The following is a 14,909-nucleotide window of genomic DNA, read 5'->3' on the forward strand; positions in this document are numbered from 1 at the left end:
AACATTGTTTCCATAAAATTCTACCAGAATTGCCAACTAACCGGTCAGTTTTTTTTGTTTCCATTTTCTGCAGACGAACAGCAGTATTAGACTCGCAATGACCAGTGCTGCAGCTATGATAGTACCGACTGAAATTACGTATACATTACTGGTACTGCTCGCTTCGGGTGTTGGGGTAGTTTTCGTGGTACTAAATTGTGTTGTGGTATGACTCGATACCGGATTCACTAAAAGCGACAGTATAAAGATTAGGAAAACGATGAAAAATGTGCGGGCGTGTTAAACGTACAACCGGTGCGACCTTTCATCAGCTGACTAAATTCGCTGGCCAGTTTCGAATTGAAACTCTGCAGTTTTATGTCGTAGCTGGTTTCCGGATGTAGATGGGTTATTACGAAATTCCTGGTACCGTCTCCGTCTACGGTAGTCTTCATGTAATCGTCTCCGGCCCGTGTGGCCGACATGTAACTCAAGTAAAACCCATCGACAGTCACATTATATGGGGGACACTAGAAACCAGGAATCAAAATAAATATTCGTGAAATTTTGAAAAATTTAAAATATTCTGTTATTTTCATGATTATTAATATATATTTTTTATTAAACAGCAGTAGCGGACCTTATATTCTGCTACTTCTTTTATTCTGGTCTAGACTTATTTTGCTTTCACTTAAAATTCAATTTTTGCTACAGACTAAAAATTAAAAACTTTCTTCTTCTTTTCTGCATTTTGTAGCATGATAACACAATCCGTGATTTAACTAACCTCACTTAAGCGCGACAGATGGCGCAACTCAGATAAAAATTAAGTTTTAATTAAAATTGCTGAAATAAACTAACTTTGCACTTTCTATAATCGTAATTTTTTAAACTTTCAAAGTAACTCTTTGACTTTGTCTTTGCTTAAAGACAAAATTCGGCAACCAGTCAATTCAAACAAGCAAACATTTTATATCATATTTGGAGTTCTTGGCGCCATCTTGTCTTGACTAGCTGTAACCCGGTGCGTGGATGAACGATTTTTAGGGTTATGCGAATAATGAATCAGCTTTTATCAGCTACTTTAACGGACTAACGGTTTTTTTTTTGTGATATTGGAAATGTACTGTTGTGTTCTGGGTTACGTTATCTGACGTTGGAAAAATTTGAACCTTCCTGTTCTGACATTTTCAAAGGGCTTAAGCTATCTCTCCATATCCCCTCTAGAATAAGCTTGAAGTTCTTACCTGCCAGTAAACTTTGATCGCTGTAGAATTCGCAGTCTCAGTGTGGGTTATCCAACAGATCGGCAAAGGATTCCGTTCGTCGAAATCTAACCTCTTCAGGTGAAATTTGTTCGAAACTGGACTTAGTTTGTAATCGTTGTTGCTGTACACGGCGGCTATTCTGAACTTGTATATGTGATCGGATTTGAGCCCAAACACATCGTAGGCCTTAATGTTTGGAGGTATATCTATGTTTGTCGTTTTCCATTCTACAACAGACAACAATTTGATATATCGTGTGAAAAATAAATCTGAAAAATGGTGTCACGTGATATAATTTTGGCGAAACTCTTGCGACGGTTTTAGAAGAAATAAAAAAATTAAAGATGTATGTAAAAATATAAAAATTACACAATAAAATTCGAAATATTTCTAAGTATGTTATAGATAGAGATCAGCGGCCCAAAGTATAATAATATTTTTTGGGTGCATTTTTTATATTTCATGATGCAAACAATATTTAAGGTTTTTAATTTTTCACTATAGTTTTTTAATTTGCAAATATACTTATAGTTTAGCATATAGGTGTATAAGTATCGGCTCCTATAACTTATAACAATAAAGATGTAATTATTGTTTAGTACAACATTTATTTTCGAATTAACGGAAGTTTAGCTTAATAGCAATTTTCTCATGTTGGTAGCTCGATCTAAATGGGTTCCAGTGTATATTATTATATGTTGTGATGCAGAATCCAATTCTATATCGATTGACTATGCTTTTTCTTTCTTGTTATTTGATTAATTTCGATGAAAAGTCAATAAAAATCCAAAGTTTTTCCTAGTGATTTTGACAAAGTTTGATATGCTTTTGATTTATCACATTTATTATCACTCCTAACTGTCAATAAACACTTATGTCATACATGGAAGCACAAGATAATTTGCAATTTTTTTATTTATACTTTGGATTATTATTACAGTAGACCCGCGGTATAGTGAACATGCTCTAACTTTAAATAGTGAACACACAATCTTTTTGTTAATGTATTCTGTTAATGTTAATGTATATGCTGGTCAACAAACACCTCAAAACAGGAAATCAGGTCATTTCCCAAGTGAAATATGGTAAAAAGTACGAAACATGTAAGCCTAAGTGATAAAGAAATCTATAAATAAAAAACTCGTAATGAAACTGAGGTGAGACGAATGAAAAAACCTATAATGTTACTATTACCCCCATTAATATATTTTTATAAAAAAGGGAGGCAGAGATGGGCGGAATTTTATATTTTAGGAAGATTTATGAGACAATGAGCATTCATATAAAAAAAACTGTGATAGGAGAACACAGATTCACTTCATTCATTAACTAGTAATCATGTGCAATCCAAAAAACATAATTAATATGTCGTTATTGATGTAAGTAGCCTAAACTTACCTCTCTTAAGTTCATTCATTAAAAAAAGGTATTTACTTATTGCGACCACAAAACAGGAAGCAGAACTTTGATAGTTTTTTTTTTAATATTTCTGCATTACCACGGAAATGTTTACTCCGCGATTTAAAATGTTGATAGTTCAAAGCTTGCTCGTTTAATTAAAAGTAAAATTTGGAATTTTCAAACTTTTTGGGTCATTCTGGCTCCCCGTGCGCCGTTGCGATTCTACTTTGTATGGAGTACGCGTGACGTCAGAGTTACCGTACTTTCGGCCGGTACCTACCCTTGCTCTGGCTGTGGCCGTGTCTCGGATTCGCAGGTCCAATTTCCTTATACTGCACCTTAAAAAACTGTATTGGGAGTCCGTCGTTGCTAGGTACGTTCCATCGCACTACCACGGTCTCGTCGTTGAGTCGGGTGATGGTCGGTTTGTTCGGGGGCACCAATTTCGGCGTTTTGTTATGCTTTGATGGTTTCTTGGTGCCCTGAGGCTTTCGGTGATGCCTTTGGTGCGGTCGGGACGGCGGCATCGGCATGTCTATACTGGTCGCGAGAGGGATGACCCTGATACTGGTACTGTCGTATACCGTTTTGACCGAGTTCCTTGCGAACAACTGCAGATTGCCGGCGTGGCGCTTCTCGATCGGTCGGAAATAGATCCTGTTTCCGACGGCTTCTATGGCGGAATCGTTACCAACGGAAAATCCGTTTAGGAACCACGTCAGTTGCGGATCCGGTGTACCTACAATAAATTAGGGTTTTCCTTAAAAAATTTCTCATATAGCTGCAGCTACATCATATTCCTCAGATAAATGACAACATTTTTTTTTTACAAAAACTTCGATTCCTCCGACGTCGGTTTTTGTTGAGTCGAACTTGCTGACGTTTCGCCTTCTTGGCTTCTTCAGAGCTTGAATGAAGCTGGCTCGTATTTTACTCTGTATCTGTTTATATATTGTTTGAGGGGGCGGAGATAGTGACAGGTAGAGACCTAAGCCGCGGTTAAGATTGTTGCAAGAATTGTAGTTTTATCGAATAAAATTTTATGTCCGGTGGTTTGATGAGTTTATTTGTCTTAGTCTTAAAGCTCTTTCATGTTCTTTGAGCCTAGTTGATATTTTTCGTCTGGTCTCTCCAATGTATTCTTTGTCGTATATGCATGGAATTCTGTAAACTCCTGGCATCTCAAAGATATTGAGGGATTTGTGGACAAGTGATAAATCTGGTTTTGACGTTTTATTTATTTAGAACTTTTGATATGTGTCCAGTGATGTTTTGAATGTAAGGAAGGACAACAGCGGCAAGTGTGGCATTGCTTTCGGCCTCATTGCGATTGGAAGGTTGTGGTGTTGTTGAGAGTTTCAGGAATAGGAACTTTAGTAAAGAGGGATTCTACGTCGAAACTAACCAGAATATCTTGTGTATCTAATGTAATACCTTTCAATTGTTCACAATGAAGTGAAAGGAATCAAGAACAAAACTATCAGTTTTCCCTTTTGATATGAAAGCTAGATATTTTGCTGGAGAATATGTTGGAGAACCAATGGTACTGAGAATAGGTGTGTGAATCTTTGGGAGTCCATAGAGACGAGGAATTTTAGAGTCATGAGGGGTGACATACTTTTTCACGGAGTCTGATATAACAGATTTAAAAACTTTTCTGGGTTTGGTTTTATGATAGGTCCACAAAGTGGGACATTTTTAAGACGTTGCTGAAACCACTGCAACACTGCCCGATCCAAATATTCAAATTGTGGCTTTCTGCCAGAACAGCCTGAATGATTTTTTCTTTGCACTTACAAATCGTGGATACAGTCGACGGTTAAGTCCGTATCGACGTCCCACCTCACTTTTCTTTTCTCCCCGTTCTATCTCCCGATTTAAAGCAACTTTATCATCTAGACAGAAATTTTTCAGCTTACTCGCCATGCTTGCCGTATTCACTAAGTCAAATTAGAACTGATTGAAACAATGGTGTGCTTTTATACATTCCGATAAAGGCATTAATATAATCGCTTATTACGAGAAAAATGTTTAGGACGACCAGGTTTTGGGTAATTAGATCATTAGGGTAAGGAATTCTCGTTATAAAGAGTTTCCCTATAGGGAGTTTTCACTCTATTTATATAAAAATTTATATGTTCAATAAATTTTTCATTACATTTTTATTTGGATTCCATAGTATATTAATTAGGGACGTGTAACGTACGTCACACAAAGAATGACGTAAAATTTCGCGAGCTGTGACATTTTCACGTCATTTTTTCGTCATATACGGTAAAGCCGAATCAACGTAGTTGGTTACCTATAATTAACGTCAGCTGGATTGCAATGACAAAAATCTGTCCAGAAAGTTTAATTAACAAGCGGTTGGGTCAATAACTTTTTTATAGTTTGATATGCAAGTGAGTGACATACCTGTGACGATGCATTCCAGATCCAAATTTTCACCCTGCTTAACGTCCGTTGTGTTCATTAGGCAGTCGACACTAGGATCCTCGTTATACCTGACGGTTATTTGATGCGACACTGTACCGTATATATTCGTATGATTGCATACGTATATGCCGTCATCCGTGGAGGTAATGTTTTTAATTATTATACCTCCCGTAATCAGTTCGATCCTGCTGGAGGGTAACTCGGACTGTTTCTTGAACCAAACAACCTTTGGTATGGGATTTCCTACAGCTGAGCATGCCAAGAACACAGAAGACCCTGAAATTCATATACTTCATAGATATAAGAAAGTGACTAACTGATATGAATTAAGTAAAGACTCGGGCAAGCTGTAAGAATTAAATATGGCCGAACAGGTCCGTACTTTACTTAGAAATTAATTATCTGGGGTTTTGTTAGGAAAGGTATTAAACAATATTTATTTATGTATTTATGTTTAAATCTAAAATAAAAGTACAAATTATTTTTATTACCTACTTGAATTACTTAAAATTATTCACATAATATATCAGTATCACTATCGCTATCATCGCGTTTTCTGATTATTTGTTCTATATTATTTGAAATATGGATATACGATTGTTCTGCTTTTTCTATATGTTTAACATAATTTGCCCAACTTTGTGGAGGGATGTTAAAAACCTCGGTTTCCACAAGTTTGAGGACATTGGAGTTAACACGGGGAAAAACATTGTTACGACGAATGGCAGATTTCAGTTGGCGCCAAACATGTTCAATGGGATTAAATATACAGTGGTAAGGTGGAAGCCTTAAAACTGTATGCCCCAGATTTTTTGCATAATTATCACAGACGTATTCCTTTTGTAGGTTCAACCTTTGTAGAACCTCAATTACTTGCTTTTTGGTATTATCTTCGTAAAAATAAATGTCGTTATTATACATGTAGTTTTGGATTGTTGCTTTTGTGTCACATGAGGAAGGTGTTTTAGTCAACTGTCCACTGTGATAACTTGCATTGTCCATTACAATTACGCTATTAGGATGAATGTTTGGAACTAGTTTGTTTTTAAACCAACTTTCAAATAAATCAGCGGTGGTGTCTTCATGGTAATCCAGAGAAGAATCTTTAATATTTTTCGCAGACAGAGAAAGTCCATTTGGAAACAACCACCTTTAGAGCCATCATGCAAAATAGTTATTCTTTTACCTCTTTTTGATGGCGCCTTTGTTTTATACTTATCAGTTGAGTCAACCCAACCCTTTTCCGGGGTATCATAAGTATCGAACCAGGTTTCATCCAAGTAAATAATTCGCCTTTGTTGTTCTCTGTAAATCCTATTTTTTTTTGTAGATATTCCAGTCGCCATTTCCGAATTCTAAAAGCCTTTTGTAATTTTTTTTAAATCTAAAACCCATGAATACACTTCCATAAGTTAGTTCTGCCACATTTAACACCGGTTTCATCTTTTTCAAGCCTCCTAATTAAAATATCTAATGTAGGCACGCTTTGTTCCTCGTATAACTGGTAAATTTGTCAGCATCGCTTCTTTTTTTCCTCGTTGAAATGGGATTATTCCCAATTTTCCATACAGTTGATGTTGGCCGTTTCTTCTAAAGATGCTTGCTTGCTGGCACCACGTTCAATGAGAATCAAATAAACATTGTTTATAACTTCCTTAGTCTCAATAGAATTGTGTTTTCTACATTTGGGCGGGAGCATCTCCTGAGATACACTAGACTCGCACATATTTTGCATAATTCGCTGTTTTACACACGAAATAAGAATGATTACTAATAAACTTAAACTAAGTAGTATACCAAACCAAAGAGTATTAAACACAGGTAGGTATAAAATTATTTTCTATTACGGAGCACAATTTTACCTGAATTTAAATTCCGAAACTTTAGGTAATAATCTTGTTGCATTGTATGTTAATGACCACCCTTGGATAATCCCATTCAAAAGCAATTGGTCACTTTCTTATATCTATGAACAGACCATATCTACATATACACGTGATGAAGGGAACCATACCGAGACTTTTTCTTAACGTAAATAAGCAGTCTCACAACGAACATCAGTGCCGCCAAGTTTAGAAATAAACTACGATAACTTTATCGTGGAAATATTAAATTAATGAATTGCATATCGCCTTAATAATATGTTGCGCAGTTATATGTATCACAGCCGTTAGAATGATTATTCGTTTTTCTTTCGGTAAATATAACTTAACCCATTTTGTCCCAGCGGTGCCTTAATGCACCACCTATTTTATGATTTTTTTTTTCACATCCAGGAAATATTTTTGTACATCCATTTAGAAATTTTATTATTATCGTAGAAACCGCTAATTTATGTGGCAGGGAAAGATCTTATATATGACTTCAAAAGTTAACAAAAGCGGTACATCAATTTGTATCACATTTTCAAGTAAATCCAAAATAGTACAAAAAAAATATTTTGGATTTGTATTGCCATTTTTGTTAAGTCATGTAGATGACATTGCAGAAAACATACATTGGAAATACTATATTGATTATGCTTTATTTTTTGAAAATATTTACTGGTGTGTGAATGCACCACTGGTTTTATCTGTGAAACAAAACTTTGCTATTGCAAGTCTAGACAAGTCAGCGCATGTAGAATAAACATCCAACAATTAGCGTGTTCTTTAGTATTAGTTTGTGCCTTGGGCAGTCAACGTTACAGTTCGTAAAATATGGCATTTCCGAGGTATTTTACTCAAAAGGAATTAGAGGCGGCTATGGAGGAGATCCTTATGGATGAGGACAATAACAATCAAAGTCGTAAGTATTATTTGGATTTAGGTATTCTTATGTATTGTAGCATTCCATTCCTTGTAAATTTATGCTAAAAATAACGTGAAAAAATATTTACAGAATATATTAACGCGGTCTATATTCTACAAGACGTGGATACCTTGACTGACGAAGAAGATATGAACGATAACATAAATCTACAAGAGTTTGGGGAACCAACTGATATAGTTGAAACTTTCGAGTTACATACACCGAATGATACAGCTGTCTTTCAAGAGTACTGTAATTCATCAACTACTGAACCTGAATGGGACTCATCAGATGATGAAACCCTGGAATTCAACAGAAGACGTATGCTTTCTGCAAACGACAGGCTTGCTTCTACTGTCAAATGGAAGAAAGGTCAGATTAAGTACACTCACACACCTATGTCCGATGAATTAGATCATGCGAGGAACTAAAAAATAGGCCTTCTGGAAAAACTCCGCTTGAAATATTTTTTATGTTTTTTGATGACGAAGTGATTGATTTGATTTTAAAATTTTCGGTAAAATATTATCAAGACAATAACCGCCATGAACTCTCGTTGTCAAAAAATTAACTTTTAAATTTCGTAGGCATTTTATTTCTCGGGTTATCATTCATTGCCACTTATTTAACATTATTGGTCTACTGATGAAGACAAAGCAATTGATCTTATAAAAAAATGTATGAGCCGCAATAGATTCCAATTGATAAAACAAAACCTGCACTTATCTGACAATAATCTGTTGGATAAAAATGATAAATTTTCAAAAGTTAGACCCTTCTTTGATGTAATAAATAAAAAAAATCTTCAGTTTGGCATATTTTTGTTTAACTTATCCATGGATGAACAAATTGTACCTTACTTTGGCCGCCATTCCTGTAAAATGTTTATAAGGGGTAAGCCAGTTCGTTTTGGCTTCAAACTATGGTGCCTTTGTTCACCTGATGGTTACCTATTTTATTCACTTCCATGTGGTGGTGCTCAAAATAAACCTCATTCTGACCTTGGTCTTGGCGGTGAAGTTCTCATAGTTTAGTGGTGAATGCATGGAAATTGTATAATATTGTCAACGAACAAAAGATTTTCCAGGTAGATTTTAAATTTTACATTGCTTTGTGACTTTTAAAAATTGACAATACAATTACTCAAAAAAATCTTGCACCTGCCATAGATGAAGTACGTTATGATAATCAAGGTGACCTCATTATTGTTCATGCTAATAAAGCCCGAAGGAGATGTAGAATCTGGCACAGTCATATAATTTACGTTTGTAATAAGCGTAATCTGCACCTACATACTCCATGCTTTGCAAAATATCACCAATATTGAAACCGGGTGTTACCAGTGGTGCGCTCACGCACCATGAAATATTCTATTTGGAAAACAATCTACTGGTTTTCTGTCGAATTTGAACTTTCTTTTGTATATTTCTGTATAAATTATATGTTACATCTAATGTGCCCCAAAACATTATTTAATATTTTTCCCCGTGGTTCGTTTACGCACCAGTATTTTTTGTATGCTTCGAGTTTTTTTTTTTGACCCATGTAATTTATTCTTAAGTGCAACAAAATAAATAATTTCAGAGCGAAAAAGCATTTTTTTAATCTTTTTTTAAACTTGGGATAATATGGGTTAACTTAAAACTTTTAGGTGCACAATTTTCTGTCGGTTGCTACTTCTTTAACTGCTGCAATCCCACGTATAGTGTGTCTCAAAGTATCGTGGAAATTATCTTTTAAAAATATCCCGGATAACAGTTTCATTGTAAAGCATAACTCAAGTTATCCATCACAGCCGCCTGTTACAAAAAGGACGAAATTCTTCAAGTACAAAAAATGAATTCAAGAATATTTGCCAAAAAAATTATATTTATTTTCAATTCTATTACAAAAAAGGCCAAGTTTTGGAAGTTGTAAATTCATATTAAAACTCTCGTTGCAACAAAATTAAACGCAATAAATATTAGTCTTACTTTAAATCCAAAAAATAAAGACGATATACTTTGGGACAAAGTATACCTCTTTTAACGACCAATCGGTGGTTTAGTTCACAGATATTGGCGAATAAGACATTTAGAGGATATTTTTTTCAATATTGCAATATCTAGAGCAACAAATATTAAAAACTTTACAAGTTTTCTACATTCACGTGTAGACTTGAGGGTCAAATAATTCTCACTAAATACTTTGGCGTACGGAATGGATTATGATGAAGCAACGGAAAATTTGAAAATTTTTTAAAAAGCAAAATTACACTTAACAAATATATTGTGTGATTAGAGGAAACTACAAGACAATCTTTTAAAATTCCTACTCACTGCTACTCAGATTTTTCTAAAGTTCTCCGTTTCCCTCATAAATCAATAAAACTTCGTTATGCGACAATCATAGTTGGCTATGGCCGTGTCGGTATCTGTGGCGCAAAAAGGCGGAAATATAAGACGTTTTTTTTTTCATGCATTAGTAGGCCGTGCGTGGTATGTTCAAAAAGACTTCACATGGCAACATTTAAAATTATTTAATAAACACTGGAACTTTAAAAAAGATAAGTGCGGTAAACGGCATTTGATTCACGAGTTTTTAATAAACGAGTGAGTTAAAAAGTTTACCGAACGTGTTGCATACTATACTTTTTCTACGACCCTTAGTTTTTGGGTACATTTTCGCAAAACAACACAAATACATTCACTGATATGACCGTCAGACTTGACAAACGTCAAAATTCAAACCGTGGGAAATATCTCCGAAAATATCCGATTGCTCCCAAATCCGTGCCGTAAAATCTCGGAAATTTCCGAAGTGGCTCGGATTCATGGGAAACAAAACTGACGTGGTAAAGTGACAGCATGAGGATTTTCTGTGCTCCAGCGATAAGAATTGTATCTGTTAAATATTGCGGAAACAATCAATTCTCGTTTCGAAAATATTATTTTATCATTGCATTTTCAGATAAATTCTTATAATTGGTGAACTTTTCTGGTACGATATGGCTTGAATTTAAGTTTTTTTTTTAAGTAGTACAATTCCCGGATTTCCTGAAATGAATAGGTTTTTCTAATTACGAGTACCCTGTATATAAAAAGTGTCACAATTCTTAGTTTCAATCATTCTGTGGCTGGAATCAACAAAACTGGATTTTACCACGATGTTATGAATACCGAGTGGAAGTATAATAGTAACGGAGAATACCCATACACTTTTCTAGACTTGCTAAAAAATTACCTACCTTGGTGCAAGAATAAAATCATGCAATGGACAAGAGAGTTCCTTCCAAGACTTCCCTTCAAATGCTTCAGAAAGAGTACTGTTTGTACTCGCGATTTTGCATAAACACGAATTTAAGAAATACGTTTTTCCTTATCATTGGTAACGTAGTCCAATTATGCTGCTATCGGCACATGTAAAAGGGAAAGTCTTCTTCTTCTTCAACTCTCTTGTTCTCTTCAAATATCGGAAATCATCAGCGCTGTCTCCATTTTGTCTGCTGCTCTTTCTTTAGGGGCGATATTTTTAGCCTCTTTTCACTTCGACTTTTGCTTTTTGTTTATGATTGATGGACCTGTCATTATTAAATAGATCTCGACTGTCCAAGACAATAGCAGTTTGTCAAAGCCTGTATGTACTAGCTGCCAATTTTCTTTTGGCAATTTTTATTTTGCTAAGTTCCGAATAATTATTTTTCCAGCGTCAAGGGGAAGTAAATGAATTATTCCACAAAGCGTAAATAAAGAATTGAAGAATTGGTTCATCTCTTTATAACCGATCTAGACGATGAAAGATCCGCAGGCGATACCGATTCTGATTGCTTTTGACAATGTACCTGTGCTTTCCTTAATAATAGGAAAAGGTATTTTTTGTTAAATTTGTTCTACTAAATGCAAAGCATTGGAACTTTATTAACAATGTATCTTTGTAACTGTTTTGTACGTTAAAATAAATGTTATGTATGTTTGTATTAAAACGCGTTATAAATCCGGTGTTTTGTTCCCGTCAAAAGCCAAAACGATATACTTTGGGACACACCATACAGTCATAAACCACGTGTCACGAACATGTACGATTTTAGTTGCTGAGCGCTCCTTACGGGTTCTGCATAAATAATGAGCTGACATTAAAAGAGGCACGAAATTTGATTTCCCGTTACTAGGTATTTTATTTGATAACTAAAAACGGCACTTACCACTTAAAATTGTATACTCCTTTTTCGGTTCCACAATAAAACTTGGAGGTTTTGGGAGTCCGTTTCTGACGACCTCCAACTTGAAAACGGCATCGGATGTTTCTTTTTTGAATATATTAGTCGCGACGCACCTGAAAACGGAGTTTCGGATATTTTTGTTGATAAATAACGGTGATTAATTTTTTCTAACCCAACTGTGAGAGAAAATTTCATATTTATAAAAGCACTCCAGACATTTGAGGCTACGTTACAGATTCAGTGACGTGGCATTAATAAGTCAATTTGAGGTAGATTGCAAAAAGTTTAAGATACTGTTAGCGCTTCGGTTATAAAAAAAATGTTAGTAATTCTAATTTCAAAATCGTAAAAAAAATTTTTGAATGAACTGCACAATTGTCAACCAGATCTGGAGTCATCTTGTAAAATAGCCCAGTCTCGTCACCATTGAAAATATCCGCAATACTGGGCCACTTATTCTGTATCCAATTGTTAACATCTTCTGCTTCACCAGAAATTTTTCCGACGTTGATGTTGTCAAGAACTTTAAAACGTTCGAGCCAACCTGTAGAACAACTAAAATCCTCACCCTATAATCTCCTGGGTAATTCTTCGCTTTCGATTTCAGAACTGGACCACTATTACAATATTTTCGGAACTTCGAACTTGAAACCATCGTGAAAGAGGTTTATCTACATCTGAACGTACAGGATTTCTATTTTTTTAATCGTGTGGGATTTACAGTCACTTGCTTTCTTGATCTTTTCGTGATTACTCCAAATTATAGATATTGTTGTTTTAGTCAATTTCTTTTGTCTAGCAATTTCCGTCTTACCGATGCCACTTTCAATACTTCTGATAATCTCTATCTTTTCTTTTACCGTACAGACTTGCGCCGATCCGCCATTTTAACCATAAGCTCAAAAAATCGTACAAGCGCACGTGGTTTCCGTAAAGCAATAAAGTGGAAACCAAAGAGTATAAAATAGAGGGGAAGGTCGCGTATACTGTTACGAATGCCATCTATTATTTGTGTCCAAGTACTCAAAAAATCGTGCTAGCGCACCTTTCTATAAAACAATAAAGTCGAAATCAAAGAGTATAAGATAGAAGGGAAGGTCGCGACAACCACTTGATTTTGTGAATTAAGTTCAGCTTCAAATTAATTTAGATAAAGTGAGGTTAATGCCGGTTTACACCTTTCAATAGAAATTTGAATTTCCTTTAACACGCAAGAAAAGATCGATTGTATAAACAGAAAGGATATTAAAACAATTTTAAACGCAGTGTAGACGCTCCTCAATTATTATTACGCTTCAAAAAATAGAGAGCGTGATAACTCGAGTCAGAGTGGCTGTGGCTTCATTGCGTGGCAGAGTTGCCGTCATTTGCAAAAAATCGGGATTTACCTATAGTTCCCGGAATCTTCCACGGCAACGTTGGGCAAAATCATGCTGCCGCTATGTTTGTCCACAGGGATGGGAGAAATGTACGTTTCTCCTTTCATGTAGTCGATGTACGCGTCCGGGTTAGACTCGGGCGCGGCGCATCTCCAGCTCACAGTGTTGCCAGATTGCACCGATAACGATACGTTCTTTTGACCCGCGAATTTTTCCAATTTCTCGATGCTGATGCGCCAAGGCACGGACGCCACTACCGATGCGCCATAGTATGCCAGACACTGGTAGTCACCGACAACGTCCGTGTTGTTCACCTACAAGAAGATCTTTAGTTAGCCCAACTCAAAAGAGACAATAGTAAAAGCGGCCAAGAGGGAATTCATTCTTGCCTAAGACTTCTGCAACTATTTCAAAACTGGTGTGGTAATTTCAGCGTATAATAACTCTAGCGAATATTTTTGTCAAGGAAAGAAATATTTTTTATTTTATCCTATTGCAACTCTGTTGAAAGTTTTCTATTTTAGAATTTCTTAATACAGGAACTCTACTAAACAGATGTATGCAATGGGTGTATAATATACTACTAATAAATAATAAAAAATGCAGATTTCAACCTAAAAACTCAGTTTCTGGCTTTTCTTGTGGATGTGAATTGGATTCCAGTCAAAATGGGCTTTACCGAGACAAAAAAATTGCAGATATCATCTTAAATCCTCATTTTCAAATAGTTACCAAAATTGGCTTTTTCGCCATTTATTGTATCGAAATCTACAACAAAACCCGCAGATATGACCCTAAAACCGCTCTTTCTGGGACAAATGGTTGGCTTTTCTTCTTAGTTTCGGAAAGACTACAGGTATAAAAGGCATTAAGGCCCCATATTGTTACGAAAACACCAACAAACCTGCAGATAACAGCATGAAACCTCACTTTCTGGCCCTCCCCACTCGATCAGATTCTCGTCAACATCGGCTCTTTCGCCACTTATTTATTCTAAAGAAATCTCCAATAAACCTGCCGATATTGTAAAGAAAATGGGCAAACAAGAGGTCTGTGCAAAGAAGGTTTGTGAATTTAGGCAGTTATTTCGAAGATTGCCAAACTCTACTACGGTTTGAGTGAAAACACTCCCCTGCCAGAAGGCAGCTTCTTGCTATTTTGGAGAAGCAATGAAGCGATTTCAACTTTCTTATGGCTATCCAGAAATATATTAATGTTGCGCCGTGTGAGTTGCCTTTCTTGCACAGAACTCGATGTGTTTTGGAACTATCTGTGATTTAAAACGGTCTTTTCCAGTGTAGGTCAGTCTTATTCTGTACCCACTGTAGTTGGTGTTATGTTAGGTGTGTTGTTCTACTGAAGAAAAATTCGAAAATCCATAGAAATTAAAAAAAAAGGAGTTTGATCAAAATTAAATTAAATTAATAAATCAATGAGAGACTATATGATTCTATAATG

General features: G+C 35.5%; 1 protein-coding gene across 3 annotated transcripts in view; it reads right to left on the reverse strand.

Moving 5' to 3' along the window:
- Positions 1-14,909, reverse strand: part of LOC132704993 (interference hedgehog-like) — a 90,475-nt gene that overhangs the window by 23,883 nt on the left and 51,683 nt on the right. For all 3 annotated transcript variants that reach the window (XM_060675368.1, XM_060675370.1, XM_060675371.1), the window contains exons 4-10: positions 13,461-13,765; positions 12,055-12,185; positions 5,064-5,360; positions 2,929-3,387; positions 1,227-1,474; positions 290-509; positions 42-227 (exon numbers count right to left, since the gene is read on the reverse strand). In XM_060675368.1, the coding sequence (XP_060531351.1) occupies positions 42-227; positions 290-509; positions 1,227-1,474; positions 2,929-3,387; positions 5,064-5,360; positions 12,055-12,185; positions 13,461-13,765 (1,846 nt within the window). The remainder of the gene's footprint in view (positions 1-41; positions 228-289; positions 510-1,226; positions 1,475-2,928; positions 3,388-5,063; positions 5,361-12,054; positions 12,186-13,460; positions 13,766-14,909) is intronic.

This window comes from Cylas formicarius, unplaced genomic scaffold, assembly GCF_029955315.1.
Source record: "Cylas formicarius isolate icCylForm1 unplaced genomic scaffold, icCylForm1.1 PGA_scaffold_7__23_contigs__length_41026272, whole genome shotgun sequence".
In the NCBI taxonomy this organism is placed as follows: Eukaryota; Metazoa; Arthropoda; class Insecta; order Coleoptera; family Brentidae; genus Cylas; species Cylas formicarius.